This window comes from Mesocricetus auratus, unplaced genomic scaffold (assembly GCF_017639785.1).
Source record: "Mesocricetus auratus isolate SY011 unplaced genomic scaffold, BCM_Maur_2.0 Super-Scaffold_100676, whole genome shotgun sequence".
Classification (NCBI taxonomy): Eukaryota; Metazoa; Chordata; class Mammalia; order Rodentia; family Cricetidae; genus Mesocricetus; species Mesocricetus auratus.
In genome coordinates, this window is record NW_024429266.1 from 61,736,307 (window position 1) to 61,755,256 (window position 18,950).

The 18,950-nt window shown below is 45.7% G+C and overlaps 1 protein-coding gene across 11 annotated transcripts in view; it reads right to left on the minus strand.

Annotated features, from left to right (window-relative positions):
* Mgat5 (alpha-1,6-mannosylglycoprotein 6-beta-N-acetylglucosaminyltransferase) overlaps positions 1-18,950 on the minus strand; it is a 282,174-nt gene that overhangs the window by 161,029 nt on the left and 102,195 nt on the right. For all 11 annotated transcript variants that reach the window (XM_040738099.1, XM_013120397.3, XM_005079882.4 and 8 more), the window contains one exon: positions 7,139-7,300. In XM_040738099.1, the coding sequence (XP_040594033.1) occupies positions 7,139-7,300 (162 nt within the window). The remainder of the gene's footprint in view (positions 1-7,138; positions 7,301-18,950) is intronic.

Sequence of the window (18,950 nt, forward strand, 5' to 3'; positions counted from 1 at the left end):
CATCAGGTGGAATGGAGACCAGACATGGTGGGAAGATCATCAAGGAAAACACATCCTCTATGAGCAGAGTCGCTGAGTTCCTTCGGCAGTAAGGCCTTGACCATGGCTGTATGAAGAGCACCCACCCTCAGGGGCAAGCATGGCCACCTTCGCATGGCCCCTTCCAGTGTGGCCACAAAAGACCTACAGAACCAATCCTCTATAAGTCATCACTTAGAAAGCTAGAGAGAAACCAAATGCATACCAAGAAAACTAAACATCCAACTAACTATGACACAACATGCATATGTATGAAGATGCCAAGACAAAACCCATCACCTTGTACACCACCCTAAAACTAAAACAAACAAAACACAAAACTGGAGAAGGAAAAAATGTCTTTGATTTGGAGAGGGTGTGTGTGTATGTGTATGTGTGTGTGTGTGTGTGTGTGTGTGTGTGTGTGTAAAGACAACTTTGCTTCTCAGGTGCCTTCCACCTTTTTGTTTTCAAGACAGGACTGGCCTGGAATTTGCCAAGTAGACTAGGCTGGTTACTAGCTAAAGCCCCAGGGAGGCTCCACCTCTCCAGTACTGGGATTACATCAGCCACCATACCTGGGCTTTTTTGAGTGTGAGGGATCAAACTCAGGTCCTCAGGTTTACAAGGCAAGTCCTTTACCAACGGAGCCATCTTCTCAGACCCTAAAATATGTCTTTCTAAAAACCAAAGCATCATTTACCTCTTGTTTGTAGTGGGAGGAATCAACCCCAGGACCTTGAACTGGCTGAGAAAGGGCTATACTATGCAGCAATGCTCCTGGTTCCGTGAAAGCAGAAACATGGTGAGGGAGTATTCAAGCCCTTCCAGAGGATAAATTAATTTACTCGGTGGTCAACAGGAGGGGTGGGGACTTTTGTGATCTGCTCTTTCATTTCATTGACTCCCCTTCCTCTCCGACAAGATAAACAGGGCTCACAAATCTGATTTTTTATTTTAATAAAGTTTATTTTCCACCTAAATTTCTCTAAGGGCACATTAACTCTGGCAGAACAAGAACAAAACAGAAGGGTGATAAATTTGGGAAAAAGTCATTTTAGAAAAAAGTCACAGAGACTATAACTAAACTGAGCAAGGAAAGGACACACACACACACTCATTCGTGGCTGGCTTCTAAGAAAATAAATCCAGTGAATACACGTTCAACTGCTATGATCCCCAATTTAGAAGCAGTTTACAGTCAAGCAGAAGATAGATCAGCAAGCAATAAGACACAACAGTAAGCAATCAGAAACATCAGTGAGCTGAGCGACACCAGAGAAGCCGTAAAGACACGCCAGGGACAGCGTTTCCAAGCAATTACCACATGTCTTCATGCTGGAAGGAAGGAAGGAAGAAAAACCTCACTTACATCGGGTTGGAACCCCCATAAAAATGAACTCTCTTGCAGCTCATGAGCCATTGCTGAGATGACAAAGGGGCTCTGAGGACCAACAGCATGGCCATGAAGCAGCAAGAGCAACGGCAGGCCACTCGTGGGTGAGAATTATTAATGTAGGACAATTTTCATCCTCCTCTAGAGCAACCTATCTGTAGGCATGGGAGACAGTACAAACAAACAAAAACAAACAAAAACCATGTACTGGTTAACTGACGAGAGAGACAGGAGCCTCCAGCACCGGGGGAAATGAAGGCAGCCACGGAGCACATCCATACACATTCCCAAGAAAGGGCTGCACCTGCGCACAAAGGGACCACACCACAGCAGCTAAAGCAGCAGACTCCAACACAGAGAGAACCTCCCCATCAGAAAGGCTGATACTCCAGGACACTCACAGCTCTTCTGTTCCGGGACTTTTTAGAAAATAGTAACCCCTCTGTTACAGACTGTGGTGGTCTGAATGAGAATGGCCTCACAGGCTATTCATGATTGATACTTAGTTCTTAGTTGGTGGAACTGCTTGGGAAGGATTAGGGGGTGTGGCCTGGTGGAGGAAGTGTGTCACTGGGCACGGACTTTGACCTTCCAAAAGCCCAAGCCATTCTCAGTTGGCTCTCACTGACACCTGTTTGTGAGCTCTCAGCTACTGCTCCAGCACTGTGCCTGCCTGCTGGCTGCCTGCATGCTGCCATGCTCCTCTTCATGATGGTCATGACCCCTAAGGCTCCAAAACCGTGAGCCCGCATATCACTTACTTTTTTAAGTTGCTTGGTCAGGGTGTTTTTATCACAATAGAAAAGCAACTAAGCCACAGATTTGGACCTTTGTGGTGGCATACAGAAGGAAAGCAGAGGTGATTAAAGCATGAAGAATGTCTTTCCTGTAAACTAACAGAGGGGTATGACGTTTTAATCTTGACTGTCAACTTGATGGGCTCTAGAATCTCCAAAGGCAAGCGTCTGAGCATGTCTGCAAGGGAGTTTCTGAACTGGTTAACTGAGGTGGAAAGACCTACCCTGAGAGTGGTACCACCCCATTGGCTGGGTACCCAGACTGCGCAGCAAGGAAAAGGCAAGCTGAGCAGCAGCATCCATCTCCCTCTGCTTCCTGTGGAGGCCATGTGACCAGCTGCCTCACACCCATGCTGCCATCCTTCGCCTGCCATGGCAAACCGTGAACCAGAATGAGCCTCTCTCCTCTTAAGTTGCTTTGGTCAAGTACTTTGGCACAGCAATGAGTAAGGAACTGACACAGAGGGCATGGCCTTGTGGAGACTGTGGTACCAAGGGCTCTTCCCTTTCCAAAATACCTAGGCTCAGTAAAACATGTCAAAGGACTTGCTTCCCAGAAGCACAAAGCAGATTAAGTCAACGTATGAACAGGAGAGTAAGGGATACCTACTGCACAGCTGCTCTGAACTTCCTCTCTTCCTCTCCCCGTTATCTTGAAGTCACAGTCCATTTCTAGGAAGCTTCTCCTCCACTTAGGCCTCAGTCACAACTAGTTCCAGAATATAATGTCATCCTACCTCACAACAACCATAGTTTGCTACTGTGTGTGTATATTCTTTCCCTATTTATCCAGTAAGAACACTGAAGGACTCAAAGGCACCAGCATGGGGTTCATTACTACAAACTGAATTTGTGGGCTAGGGATGTGGCTCAGTTAGTAGAGTGCTTGCCCAGTGTGCGTGCGTGCACAAGGCCCTGGGTAGCACCCCCACCATCCCATCAACCTGGTGTGGTACCTCACATCTGTAATCCTACCACTGGGAAGTAGAAGCATGAGTATAAGAAATTCCAAGTCTTGGTTACAAAAGACCAGCCCAGGAAACATGAGGCCAGGTGGTAGCTTGTGCCTAATAGTCTCTGGCATTAAACAGGTACGTGGTCCCCAGTTGATGGCACTGTTTGGGAAGGCTGAGGAGATGTGGTCTTGTGGAGGAAGTATGTCACTGGGGATAGGTTTTGAGAGTTTAAAGACTTGAGCCATTTCTAGTGAACTTACTCTACGGCTTGCTTGTGGTTTACCATGTGAGCCCTCAGCTTCTGCCCCACCCATCATGTCTGCTGCTTGCTGTCATGCTTCTCTGCCATGATGGACCCTTATCCCTCTGGAAACACAAGCCACATAAACAGTTCCTTCTTTAAGTTACCGTGGTCATGGTGTTTTATCACAGCAACAGAAAAGGAACTAACGCAGACCCTGTCTCAAAGCAAAGCAATTCTGACCCTGAATCTGTGCCTATTTCTAAAAACAACAACAAGAAAACCCCATCCAGCATCTTTCTGATTTTTTTCTTTTGGAAAATTATGTACATATGAATGAATATGCACACTTGAGTGCAGATGCTCACACAGGCTGGAAGAAGGCATCAGATCCCCTAGAACAGGTGCTCCAGGTGGTTGTGAGTGACCTGACGTGAGAGCTAGGAACTGAACTTGGGCTTTTCATGAAGAGCACTACATGTATTTAATCACCGAGCTCCTCCCCAGTCCTTCATTGTGTATTATATTAAATTCACTAAATATTAAAGCACATCCATAGTAGCTTCAATCTGAGTTAACAGCTTCCAGAATGAGCCCCACAGGCACTTGTTAGCTGAGTTAGCCAGTACAGTACACGGGGCTGACCAGCATCCCCTTGGGAAGCATCTACTCCGTGTCACTTCCAAGATCACCACTGATACCCGGAAGTGGACACTCACGAAAAGTGTCCTCTCTCTATAGCCTGGTCTCAAACTTGGACTTTTAAAGGCCACAAGATCCCACAGCAGGAAGAGTAATGGCATCAAAGTCTATCCCGGTCCTTCAGTTACAGGACATGGCTGATCATGGAACAACAAACTTAAAAATAGAAAATACCATGCTGGGGCTCAGTCAGTAAAGTGCTTATCCCAAGCCCATGAAGACTTGAGTATACACATAAAAATGCACCTAGAATCCCAGAACTAGAGAGGTAGGGATGGGGGGGGAATTCTTGGGGCCAGTCAGGCCAGCCTAATCAGTGTTCTCTAGGCCAGTGGAGACCCTGCCTCAAAAGATAAAGCTGAAAGCAATTGAGGAAGACATTCACAATTGACTTCTAACCTCCATATGCATTTAGAAAGAGGCACAGTACAAGCAACTGTAGACATGAGTGTACGTACACACACGTACACACATGCATGCATGCACACACACACACACACACACACACACACACACACACACACACATACACACATTCTACCCTATCTTCCAAACCAGATCACACAGAACCATAATGAAGTCAGACAGGAACCCTCCACAAGCAACTTCCACTGGGAGTGGGCACTGCGAGCAGAGCCTGGAGAGGCACAGCGCCCACTTATTAATAAGCAGCTCAACACAGCGGGAGGTTTCCTTGTCTAATTACAGAAACTGCTGGAAATGGCAAGAAAGACAGGATTTATAGCCTGGATGACACTGTCTCTGTGTTGTAATTAAAAGTTATTTTTAACACTTTGGTGAGATACTAGGATTATTAGAAATATTGTTTGTGAATTAAAACTTGCTAAAGGGCAAAAAGCCTAAGAGAAGGTAATTCACCCAGCTCTCGTAATGGGAAAAAGTAACTGATTTGACATTGTAAGACAGGAAAGGGGAGAGAAAAATCTCTCCTACTTTTAGGTCACTGAGTTGTTGCAAGAGAGGAGGAGAGAAAGCAGCTAGGATACGTGTGAGCATAGGCTGCTTTTATTTGTTTGTTTATTTATTTGTTTGTTTGTTGATTACAGTGTCCCGGTGTGGCCTGGAACTGAATGCGTAGCTGTGGGTGACCTTGAATTTCTGATCACACTGCTTCTCCCTCCTAAACACAAGGACTAAGAGTTCAGTCCGTACTGCCACTCCCTGTTTCAGGCAGTGCTGGGGGTGGGGCCCACGGCTTTGTATCTGACAGGCAAACACTCTGCCAACAGAGCCACTTCCCCGGTCCCTTAAAACTTGATCTATAAAAATTCAAAAGTAACGTGACTACTTAACTTCATCTTCTAAATAGTGCGGGGGAGTGGGGGCATTTTGCCTGCATGTATGTCTGTGCATCATGTGTGTGCCTGATGCCTGAAAAGGCTGTAAGAGGGCATCAAATCCCCTAAAACTGTAGTTACAGACAGTTGTGAGCCATCATTTGAATTTTGGGAACCAAACCCAGGTCCTCTGGAAGAGCAAGCAAAAAGTACTCTTAACACCTAAGCCGTTTTTTTCCAGACACTGCTAGGTAATACCACATACCAGAAGTCTAGACAGCTTGTTCACAACCACCTATCCAAAGTGCCTCACCTCCAGCCCTATACCAGATATTATGGTCATCCTATCAAGAGGAATTGAGGCTCATACACATACAGGCCCAGGGGTGGACTCCAAGGCATTGTGATACAAGAGTGGACTCAAGGCAAACTGTGGACAGTGGCTTTTGGTGCAAGACTTAGGTTTTGCTTTTAACTATTTCCCTTCTCTTGTTTGAGATTCCAGTTTTAAGAAGGGGCAAGGCGAGGTGCATCCCTGTGGAAATCACATGAAAGTGTTCTGGCACCTGGCCAGAATAAGGCTTTTCCATCTCACCTAGCACTCCATATATACACAGAGGCACCGTGTACAGGGGCAGCCCTGCTTTCACGAGAAGGGTGAGAGAAGCTACCACAGGCAGTAAGTAGCCATCACCTTAAACTTCCAGAGTCTGGCGGCTTCTGTCCGTCACACCGGCTACCTAGTGTTTGCTTTTATTTCTTGAGAGAGCGTCTCACATAGCCCAGGTTGGCTTCAAACTCTCTACGCCACGGAGGATGACCTTGAATTCCTGATCCTCCTGCCTCCACCTTGGGTACTCAGATTACAGGTATGCACCATCACACTCAGTTTATGAGGTACAGGGGATTGATCCCAGGGCCTTGTCTATGCTAGGCAGGCATCGTACCAACTGAGCCACACTCCAGCCCCTAATTCCTCTTTCTTCCTCCCTTATAACCTTGGGAACACAGTCATGACATTTATCCTCCACTTATGGGCAGGGAGTTATGTTCTCATTGCTTACCAGAATAATATCTGTGTAATGTGAAATTATCTTACATTCTTCTTCCATTTTTCCCTTTTTCATATGAATTTAATCATTCACTTATATCTGCCTGCAACCACGAACAGTTAATTTCACACTCTGTGTTACAAAACAGTACTATCTTACCTTCTGTTAAAATTCCTCAGCTTTGACCATTAAGTGTTTCAGTTTCCTGGGAGGTTCTCCTACAGGCCAGGGCAGCCTCAAACTCACTGTACAAATAAGGATGGCCTTGAACTCCTTAATGAACTCCCACACTCAAGTGCTGTGATTACAGGAATGCACTGGCACATCCTAATAACTAGCAGACTTTTGCAACTGACAGGAGTTGAACAGAGAAATAACTCATCTGCTGGGAGCGTCTCTGATAATGTCTACAATTCACTTAATCTGTGTTCTGAATCTTGTCAGTAGAGCTCAATTCTAGGAGCTCTTTATCTGCGTACATGTCAGAGAAACCACCAGATGCTCTGAGGGGACCACACAAAAACATCCCAATATCTGTTATTCAAATATAAATGTAACCTTGCCTTCACAGCAGTCACGTCAAGCTTATGGAGTTTATATTGTACCAGTTGAGCCATGGTGCTATGATCTTAGGCAGGGTTTCAGTCCCATGGCTGGGCAGGGAACGGAGATCCTTACCTGCCACATTAATTTTTTCAAGCGATACCAAGCTGGGGACAGCTGTGGTGGAGTTGGTAGAATTTGCTCCTGTGCCATTGACAAGATTGTCCACCTTCGACTCGAGCTTGCCAATGCGCTGCAAGATGTTATCCAGTAGCACAGCAAGTGTTTTCTTCAGATCTGTGAAAGAAACAGAAGAAAACTGAAAAACCTCTGCAGGTTGGGCCATGCATATCCAACCTGTGGCCCCAGGACACCCAGGATATAAATGAACACAGCCCAACACCAACTTACAAACTTACTTAAAACACTGGGAGATATTTTTGCAGGGTTTCCTTTGGTGACTTTATTGTATGGTGCTCAAGCATGAACTCTGCAGATGACAGTGTTCTGAACTACAATGTACAAGGGCTGGGCAGAGGCTGGGGTACCAGCATTAGGCATAAGCCTGAGGAGTGAGTTCAGAACCCTAGCACTCACATAAAAAGCCATGTGTGACCCTGCATGCCTGTGACACCCAGCACGGGGCAGTGGAAGGCACATGGAAGACAGAGAAGAATGCTAGGGCTTGCTGGCTGCCAGTATGGCTCTGGGTTCAGTAAGAAACCACACACATACATACACACCCCAAACACAATAACGAAGTCTGGACATGTTCCCACTGCCTCTCTAATATAGAAAATAAGACTGAAATCTGGGCTGGCAGTGTAGGTCACGCCACAAGATGGGGTACATACAACGACCTTCCCCAGAACCACAAACAACAAAAGTTCTCAAGTGTTTCTGAAGTAGCACAAATGACGCCCCCTAACATAGGCACATCTCAGAGACAGCAGGAACTGTGTCCAACCAGGCCAGACTCTAGCAAGCAAAGCAGGCTGTGCAGAAGGCAACTCTGATAAGGAGTGAGACTGGAAGATTCTTCCGGGACACAAACAAGGTCCAGACAGAGAGATGTTTGCCTTGGCCCATCCTACCTCAGCACCGCAGGAACCCCTCCTCTACAAGGCACTGTGGCCATAGACACACAGACATGATGTGAAGGTGAAGCAGGCCTCAAACAGCTTCAGAATAAAGTTCACTATTATTTTTAGTGACTAGCATATTCTATCCTAACCTTTGTTTTTCTCCTTGATACGGAGTCTAAGGAATTCCAGGCTGGCCTCGAACTTACTGTACAGTCAGCAATGGCCTTTGAACTGTTGATCCTCCTGCCTCTACCACCTGAGTGCTGGGATTACACGTGTGCCATCTTGCCTGATTCTTAGTGGAACTGGGGGTTGAACCCAGGGTCTTGAGTGCGTCTAGGCAAGCAAAGCATCCTACCACATCCTCAGCCCTCAGAATTTTTTATTATTCTTTCAGGATTTCATTCATGTACACAACATCATATGACCATATCTACCCACATCCATGTCCATCTCTCTCTGTAGTATCCCCCAATACAACTTCATGATTCCTCTGCCTTCCTCCCTTCCTTGTCCCTCCCCACTTTCCCCTCTCCTTCTCCCTTTCGCTCTCTGATAGCCCACTATGTCTAAAGTGCTGTCCATATGTGCATGAGTGTGGGGCTGGCTACCTAAAGAGGCCACACGCACTCTCCCTCCCCAGCAGCTATCATCTGCCTTCTCAGTAGGGCTAGGGCTGGAGAATACCTGCCTCATCTATGCAGGGCAATGCAGTTGTTTTTTGTTTTTGTTTTTTTTTTATAGACTGTATTTTTGTTGGTTATTGATAGGCAGAGTTCTACATTCATACCCATGCTGGAGAATCCAACATTAACCATAATCAGATTTAGAAAAATATTTAAATAAATACTAGAATTATTTCTGGGCGGTGGTGGCGTATGCCTTTAGTCCCAGCACTCGGGAGGCAGAGGCAGGTAGATCTCTGTGAGTTCCAGACCAGCCTGGTCTACAAGAGCTAGTTCCAGGGCAGCCTCCAAAGCCACAGAGAAACCTTGCCTCAAAAAACCAAAAAACAACAACAACAAAATACTAGAGTTATCATTGTTCACAAGTACTTACTGAACTAGTAAGGATGTGGTCATATTCTAAAGGCTAGGGATATTCTCTTGTGGTGTCTTACACATCTGACTGTCACACATTTCACCAAGCCTCACCCGAGTGAAGAAGAGAAACATGGATGTATCATGAACACTGAGTTCCTGGTTGTTTAGCATGAGAACATTCTGTGTGAGGACCAAACCACAAAACAGCAAGGAGTCCCTAAATGTGACAACCAAGAAGGACTCCAGACATTGCTGGATATATCCTAGGAGCAAGAGCCTTCACTGGAGAAGCAACAGAATAAAGGATAAATAAGTCCCTGTGTTCCTAGCCACCCTCTGGGATACGAGGAGGGTGTTTGAGGAAGGTTTTTGCACGCAACAATGCAAGAGTGAGAAGGGGGGCTGTAAGCACGCATGAGCCGTGGCCTCCAACCACCACAGCCTCTGCTACAAACACAAGAAGCAGCTTTGTTTCCGTCCTTCCCCAGAGAGAAAGGGAACAGAAAATGAGCTAACATGGATAGGCTCTTAGGGCTGGGAACCTTCTGGGACTACAGGACTACAGAACAGAGCCCTAATTGAGTTATTGGTGACAGTCGTGGTGGAACACAACCGATGTAGGACACGGAACAGTCACAGTATCACTTAGGAAGATATTCTCAGGCTCAGTTGGAAAAGCACTTGCCCGAGGACCTGAGTTGAGCCCCTAGCAGCCATCTACAAAGCTGGACACAATGGCGTATGCCCATAGATGCCAGCACTAGAGAGAGGTGATGGGAATCCGTGGATCTCGCTGGCCAGCTCCAGGTTCAGTGAGGTACCCTGTCTCAAAAAAAAAAAAAAAAAAAAAAAAAAGAATGCAATTGAGAGCCACTCAGGAAGACACACAATGTTGGCCTCTAGGGCCCACCCACCTGTTACACATGTACCTATATATGCACACACACACACACACACACACACAGAGGGGGGGGGAGAGAGAGAGTAGAGTATGAGGGAGAGAATACATAGATTTTCTTTTGAAAAGCTATTTTCCCTACAATCTCAAATTAAACTTTGTCACAAAGAGTGGCCGTCATCTATCTCTCTTAACAGCCTGTGACTTTGTGACATAGCGTAAAGGAAGGACTTGGGGGAGGAAGGAAGGGACATTGACTCTCCTTCCCAAACTATCACACTATCAGTTCTGTCTACGCCTCCTCTTCGTCCTGCTGGCTTCACCTGTTAACTGAATGCATCCTACCAAGACATGAAGATATGAGGACCATATAGCTGCTTCCTTCTCAATGACAGATAACTAAGGGACAGTTACCTCTTCAGAGTCACTGTGGACCTGCCTGTCAGCATTTCAAACTTGCAGCTTCTGAGTATAATGTCAGGCTCTGGCCTCTCGTGCCTCTGTCGTGTCTTCTCACTGAGCCATATCTCAACCACTCCAGAGACTTGGCAATGTCACTGTGCCACGAATCTCAACCCAACCAACTCACCGCCACTGAGCAATGCCAGCTGATGGTGAGTTGGAGGCTAACAGACAAATCAGGTGTTTCATGAGTTTGTTTTATTGTTTTGTTTTAAGGCCAAGGAGATGACTCAGTTGGTAAAGAGTGAGTACCCAGGTTTGGACCCCCATGTAAAAAGAATCAAAGACAGGTAGATTCCGTGTGGCTCGATGGCCGGCCAGTCTAGCCTAACTGGAAAGCTGCAAGTTCACTGACAGATCTTATGTCAAATGACATGGTACAAAGTAACAGAGAAAACTAGCCTAGAGTATATGGCCTCCACACCTGTGCACACACTCATGCACAGATGCATACACATGCACACACAAAAATGAGTTAGTAAGAATCTGGTTTTCACATTTGCCTTAGAGTGAAGGCAGAAGATTGAGCTACTAAGAACCTCAGCATCTCCAGGCTCTTTACCAAGGTTGGCATGCTTTCTCTCCAGCTGAGAAAAGATTTTATTTCCAACTTAGCAATACTAAGTCACTATCTCAAAACAGTACAATACAAGATTTAAAGTGATTTTTTTTTCTTTTTTGGTTTTTCAGGAGAGGGTTTCTTTGTAGCTTTGGAGCCTGGTCCTGGAACTTGATCTATAGACCAGGCTGGCAGGGAACTCAGTGTTGGACCCTTCCCCCATAGGGATCTGCTGACCAGCTTGTGACCAGGAGCTTACCTCTTGTTCCCCTCCTTCCAATAAGGCATGAATACAAGTTCCTGTTTTTCTCCCATCCTTATTGCCTGAAGGTCCTGGGAACATGAACCTTTGACCTTGGTAGTTTTCCACTGTGCCTGCTAACTAGTATATAATGCTCCCCTCTTGTTGCAATAAATGGCATTCTTCCTGCAAGAATGGCCCGCTGTCTTTTATCTTCATTTCAATCCTCAGGCCCTCGCCCGAATCCTTGAAGAGTTTTGTAGCCCGGATGCTACAACTCAGAGATATGCCTGCCTCTGCCTCTCAAGTGATGGAATTAAAGGTGTGCACCACCACCACCACCTGGCTGATTTAAAATGACTTTTAACAGTCATCACCACCCCCCAACCCATCCACTCCTCTTCCATTTCTCTTCAGAAAGGGGTAGGCCTCCCAGGGATAGCAAACAAACCTGGCAGATCAAGTTGCTATAAGGTAGGCAGGTACCTCCCCTCGTATTAAGGATGGATGAGGCAACCCAGTAGGAGGAAAGGGATCCCCAGAGCAGGCAAAAGAATCAGATATAGGCCCATTCCTACAGTTAGGAGGACCAAGTTACACAATTGTAATATATATGCAGAGGGTCAGTCTCAAGCAGGCTCCCTGGTTGTCGATTCAGTCTCTGTGAATCCCTGTGAGCCCAGGTTACTTGATTCTGTGGATTTTCTTGTGGTGTCCTTGACCCCCTCTGCCTCCTACAATCCTTCTGTCCCCTCTTCCAAAGGATTCTCCAAGCTCCACCTAATGTTTGGCTAAGTCTCTGCATTTCCCTCAGTTGTTGAATGAACAACCCCAGATACTGTTGCTAAGAAGCCTTCCCATTTTTTACGTTTTGTTTGAAACAGGATCTCTCATCGGCCTGGAACTTTTCACATATGCTAGGCTAGCAGGCCAGTGAGCTTTGAGGAAGCCACCTGGCTCTTCCCCACATCTCACTACCATGGGTTTATAGGCACACGCTGCCAAATCTGGCTTTCTTTTTAAAATATGAGCTTGGGGATTTGAACTCAGATCCTCACGCACTCAAGGAGCCAGCTGAGCCACCTCCTCAGCCCCATTTAAAGACGCTGTTCATGAGAACACAAGGGTAAAGAGGATGGGGCTGGAAAGATTGTCCGGTGGTGAAACACACACACTACTCTTCCAGAGGAAGCCTTGTTTGGTTCCCAGTACCCACACTGGGCAGCTCGCAACCACCTGTAACTCCAGCTCCGACAGATTCGACACCCCTCTTCTGGACCCCACAGGCACCTACACTCGTGTGGTACATATTCACAAAGACACACATACTTGTAAAGAAATAATAAACAAACAAAAGATGAGAGCTAAAAGGAGGGAAAGACAGAGACAGATGGCGTGGGAGCAGGGAGACACAAAGAGATGCAAAAGTTCAAGCATTTATTCTTACAAATACACAATGCCCAACACACTACCTCACTTAATAAATATGCTTTACATGAGCAAATGAATAAAACAGATAAACTATCGCCTAGTCATGAAGAACAAACAATCATCCTCACATAAATTAGAGCTTTCCAGGTGACAAAATTATTTCTCACCTTTTTTTAAAAGGTGCAAAAACTGTTAACAGCTTCATTGCAATTTTAAACAGATAGTGGAATATTTGTTTATGTTGTAGTCTTAATAGCAATACATTTATTTAAGGACACTGTATAATGAAGAGTCATATTGACAGAGTTTAATAAGAAAATGAGGATAAAAATATTCCTTCCAAATTCTAATAGAATACTTTTATATTTATCATAGTGTTTTACAGTTATGTTAGCAGTAAAATAAATCCTCAGTGGGATTAAAATTTCTAATTACTAATGAACTTTTACTTTTCTTTGTACTTCAAAAGCCTTGGCATTAAAAATTTAAGCCTAACATTACTGTCAATATCTTCTGTGTTCCTAAAACTCACTATTCACAATAAGGATGAGACCGAGTACTTGAAAACATTTAGGACACCTCTCTGGGGCAGGGATCAATTAGAGTGCAGCAGAACAGGTGTCCTCACAGCATCTGGAAGTTTTCATTTCCAGGAAGCCACGACAGGACACGGTAGAAAGAAGACACAATCGAGAACAGGATGGAAAAGGAGCCAGCATTGCTATTCTTCTGTGAGGGCTAATGTTGGCTAACTGGATCCGGAGTGCTGAAGAGAGCGCCTTTTGTGTACTCCTGTGGGTGGGGTTTGTGTATTACCTCATCTGAGGTGAGTAGATGCACCCTGGACGTAGTGTCCAAAAAGGGCTCTCAGAAGCAACAGGTCTCAGGTGTATGACCTAGATCCTCAAGAGAGGATGGCAAACCGTGGTTTCTCTCATCAAACCAATCAGCACTGAGGAACTGCCAAGAAAGGCTGTACATAGGAGCCATCCTTCCCCTGAACCCCATCTGCCCTGGGCGACCATTCCTTCCTGCCTTCCACTCACTGCTTCATGACAGGAAGCAGAGACAAGAGTATCCCTGGAGGTTCAACCAACTGGTCTGGCGAACAAGACACCCTGCCTCAAACAAGGCGAAATGTGAGGGATATCACCTGAGGCTGTCCTCTGACCTCCTCATGTATGCCACAGCATGCACACATGCACCTACATACACCAGCACGAATATGCACACATACATAGACAGAAGACAGAGAGGGGAGGGACAAAGGACAGAGGAGAGAGAGAGAAAACAACAGAAACCAGGGAGTGATCATCAAGCCTGCTGGTACTTGGCAGACTCCTTTGTGGCACTGGTTACCAAGCCCCATTGTCACAGAGAAAGTAAAGTCAGCCAAGGGTTCTGGGCAATTGCGATCCACCTGTGATGGACACTGACTATGCATCAGTGGCACAGAACTGACTCTGCAATGAGCAAGGACTTACATCCAAACTGCCAAAAATAACTTCCTTCCCCGTTTGGCTCCTAACTCAAATCCCTTTCTGCTACAGCTGCCGTGAAAGACAGCGCATGGACAAGAGAGCCGCAGAGCAGCCTCGCTTACAGCTCCGGAAAACAGGCAAAGACAGGGCACTAACGAGAAAGGAAGGTGTTAATGAAAAGAGAATTAAACTCGACCTCCTAGAGCCATCAGCTGCCAGGAATGTTAAGTTCCACCAATTACAGATTTTTAAATTAATTTTAAAATGACCTTCCCATGGAAAGATAATGTGATCCTAACAACGACCAAAGAAGAGTGCATTTGTTATGTAGAAGGGAATTCATTTCAGCGCTGCTTACATATTAATATACATACATGTACACACACACACACACACACCAGTTGTTGTTTATTCCAGAAGAGAGCTGGAAAAGACTCAGACACAGCAAGAGAAAGCTCAGGTTACACTGCCCCATCTGTGAGCTAGCCGGAATCACTAAGCAGATACTGGTGTTGCCTCGGCATCTGTGTTCACTGCCAACAGAAATTCATATGAGTTAATAACTGTGTAGCTGTCAAATGACTTAACAGCATGAAGAAACACCACAAAGACAAGTTTTCAGTTGTATATAAAAAAACCACTCCAATTCCTAAAGGAGCATGCTCATGTAAACACTTGTCTATACGTCCAAACGCGTCTATCAGCACTTGTAAAAGACTGGATGTAGGGAATGTGGCTGAGTTGGCAGAGGGCTTGCCTATATGTCCCCAGCCCCACATAACCCAGGTATAGTACTGTATGCCTGTGATCCCAGCATTCAGGAGGCAGAGGCAAGAGGTTCAGAAGCACAAGGTCAACCCTTGGCTACAAAGTAAGTTCTAGGCCAGCTTGAGGAACATGAGGCCTTAAACAAAAGAGAAAAGGAAGGCGGGAGAGAAACATTTTTATCACTGCTTAGATCTGGGCTTTATATGCGTTTTTCCTTATATGATCTCAATTTTCTATAAAAATTCACATTGTCTTCAAAGTCACCTAAAGGCCATTTTACATGTGCAGGGAGTACAGTGACTTCCATTCTCAGAAGATGACCATAGTATCAAGTAAAATAACACCTAGAAACTTCTCACTGGCACTCACTGCTCTGTTCATTTGAACCTTTGTTTTTTTCCCTGCCACGGGGTCTCATGCTGTCCTCAACTCACTATGTAGTTGAGGGTGACTCTGGCCTCTTTAGCCTCCTGCCTCTCTACCCAACAAGCACTGCAGTGACCGGTGAGCACCGCCATATCTAGTTTTTTGTTTGGTAGTCCTTGAACCCAGGCCTTCCTGAATGCTAGGCGAGGCAGATACACTCCCAGTTCCTGCCTCAGCATCCTTCAGTGGTGGACTGTTACATGTAACTTTGCAAATAAAGCCTTTCCTCCTGTAAATTGCTTTTGGTCTGTGTGTTTTTGTTTTTTATTTTATTTTATTTTTCACAGTGACAGAAACTAGGGCAGTCACAGAATCCAAAGACTGAATGTGTCTAGCATTGAAACCTTGGCTGCATGGTATCGGGCTGGTGTGAGTACTAACAGCAACAGAAGTTTCTCCTCTAGATTGGTGTGTGGATAAATGCTGTCCCCTTTGATACCTACAGGTGTCCCGTAAGTTAAGGGAGGTCACATCCACTACTTCCTAAGGTTCAGTGACTTGCTCAAAGTCATATATCGGTATGGGAGCAGGCTCCTCCTGTCCCCACGCTACATGGAGAAGGTCTCTAAGAACTTTTGCAATAAACAGTTGCCATATCAAGATCTCCATAATAACTACTTGGAGAATCCTGGATGTGTGGAGCCCATGTGGAATCTCTTCTACTTCCTGCCTCGCTAAAAACAGGGCTGTGTTTCTCACATGAATTCCAGTTGTCAGGACACCACACAGACAGAGTCCTGTGGCAATGGGGGATGGGGTGTCACTGTCCTCTTTTAGCTCCTGCTACACGAGAGGCAAAGCCTTGAAGAGACTTCAGACGTGCTCGCTGTGAGGAAGTTGACCATGTTGTTGGGTAGCCCAGAAGTTAGGAAGGCTAAGAACCATGGTGGGTGGGGAGTAGCCCTCCTGTGAGGATGAGCGAGAAGATGGAAATACAAAACTTTGGAGAACAGTCTTCTATGACTCAGAACAAGAGTGAGGATGGTGGGCAGCTCCTTAGGGCCTCACTGTGGCAACAGATCTGCCCAGATTGTTCTGGGAGGAAAAAAGGAACCGAGATGCGGGTGTTAAAAGAGACAGGACCATGGCAGGCTCTGTGCTATGCTGTAGAACCCTATGTGATAACCCCTTCCTCAAGCCCGGTGTGGGAGAAAAGGCTTCACCAACAGGGGAGGGAGTGAGCCTCATATTCACTCTCTCTCTCTCTCTCTCTCTCTCTCTCTCTCTCTCTCTCTCTCTCTCTCTGCCTCTCTGTCTCTGTCTCTCTGTCTCTGTCTCTCTCTCTCTGCCTCTCTGTCTCTGTCTCTCTGTCTCTGTCTCTCTCTCTCTGTCTCTCTGTCTCTGTCTCTCTGTCTCTCTCACACACACACACACACACCACAGGCTCTCTCCTCAGTCTTCACACTAGACTGATGTACTCAGGAGCCTGACCTGACTTTGACAGAACTGTGTGGCTGAATGGCCACCATAGCACAGCAAAAAATGTCCCAAGCTCCAAAGAGGTCCATTTTAAGGTTCTGAGGACGCCAAGCAGGCCTTTCTTTAACCACACCAGCTGCATCCTTATAGAGTGGGAGCAACTGCCTCAGGAGTCCAGGAGCCTCTTTCTCCCAACTGGTTCCACAGCAGTAACAATGTCTCCTTCCTTCAAGGCCAGGGAGTATCTGCTTCCTCTATGATAGTTTTCCAGGAGACTCCACAAAAGTCCTACAGAGGGAATCTCATTATGCTGCATTTTCAAAATGAGAGAATTGAAGTTGCCCAGGCCTGGCCTTAGATAAGAGATCACCATTGGGGATGGGAATTTGGGTCAAGCAGCCAGAGACAGATTGGGTCACCTCAAAAACAAGAACAGCATTGACGAGAGTGAATGACAGCATCCACGATGCCATAACAGGCCCAGCCCATGCTGTGCTGGCCTGGAATAAGCAGGTGTAGCTAGGAGGCAGGAGCCAACACCCTCTGCACCCCACGGATGAATGTCCCCACTGTTCTGTACAGGCTGCTGGGGACCTTTCAGCAGCTCATCTGAATGACCAAGTCCCAAACGGAGTTGAGAAGTTTCTTTTCATTCTGCTTTCTCTTCTTATTTCTTAAGAACTGAAGCAAGATAGAAAGACAGGAAAAACTGTGGGGGCGAGGGCTGAGAGGAGCATTTCATCACAAAGAGGGGTTGAAGTCTTTCATACCCAAATCAAGAATTCCAGAAAAACGCATCCAAGCTGCAAAGTTTGCAGGTGTGGAATGATATTCCTTTCACATATAGATGTTCTGTGTTAAAATGACAGTGAACTAAGCTGAGGCCTGAATGACCTTGGATAGAGCTCCATCATCTCCTCCAGTAACTAATGTACTTGAATTCTCACAAACTTTCCTTGCAAAACTGGGTAGCAAGGAGGATTCAGCCACAAAGCTGTAAGTTGCAGACTGCCTTAGACCAAAGGAATCCTGGGTAGCTGCTGAATCCTTAAAGGCTATGACCAGAGAGAGAATGGCTACAGTGACTGGGGTAGGATGGATTTGGAATGTTTTAGAAGTTGTGTAAAATGAATGTTGCTGTCACCATGGTTCTAAGTAATTGAATCTGTTATAAACAATGCCAGTGGCCATGTGCCAATACAACTTTATTTACACCCTGAATTTGGCTCACAGGCAAAGCCTATGATCAACACTGCTGTTCTGGGATCTGTAAGCAGGGATTCTAATGCATCAGGAATCAGCTAAAACCAATAATCAAAACTCTTCAAACATCAAAGATCTATTTATAGTATTCCAAGATGCTCTGGGAGGAGAAGTTTTTCACTTTGCTGTTTTCTGACAATTTCATACATGGACATAATACATTTTGGTAATTTTCACACATAACCCTTCTCTCTCTCTCTCTCTCTCTCTCTCTCTCTCTCTCTCTCTCTCTCTCTCTCTCTCTCTCTCTCTCATCCCCCTCCATCCCACTCTTACCAAATCCCTTCTTAGATGAAAAGTGAAAAGTTGTGTCTATGGCAGATAATCAAGAGTATGCAAGCAGATGGCCTACGTGTCCAGTTAAGCATACAGCATCCCACAGTCTTGGTATCTACCCGAGACAGGCTGGTCTCCAAAATTCTCCGGGTAGCCAAAGATGATTTTGAACTCCTAATCCTCCTGCTTCCTCCTCCCAGAGCTGCCTATCTGTCAATGTCACCAACGGTGACAAATTAAAGGAGAAAGTGGGGCCAACAGAATGTCTCTCCAGCGTCCCAGGATTAGCACTCCATCACACCCTACCTAATATCACCCTGTCACTTAGTTGCTTGTGCGCAAAATCCTAAGCCAAGGAAACAGTGAGTTTACCCAACTCAAGGCTCCAAAGCAAAAACACAAACAAACCTTTATTATCATCATACCAGGAGATATTTTTGATTATTCCAACTAGGCAAGGGCTATTGCTATCTCCTGCTAAAAGCTTATCATGTGTACTACTGATCTTTAGCTGCCCACTTAACACAGCCTATAATGGCCTGACGAGAGTTTCAGTTAAGTAACAATCTCTGTCTGGGCATGTCCTTGAGAGACT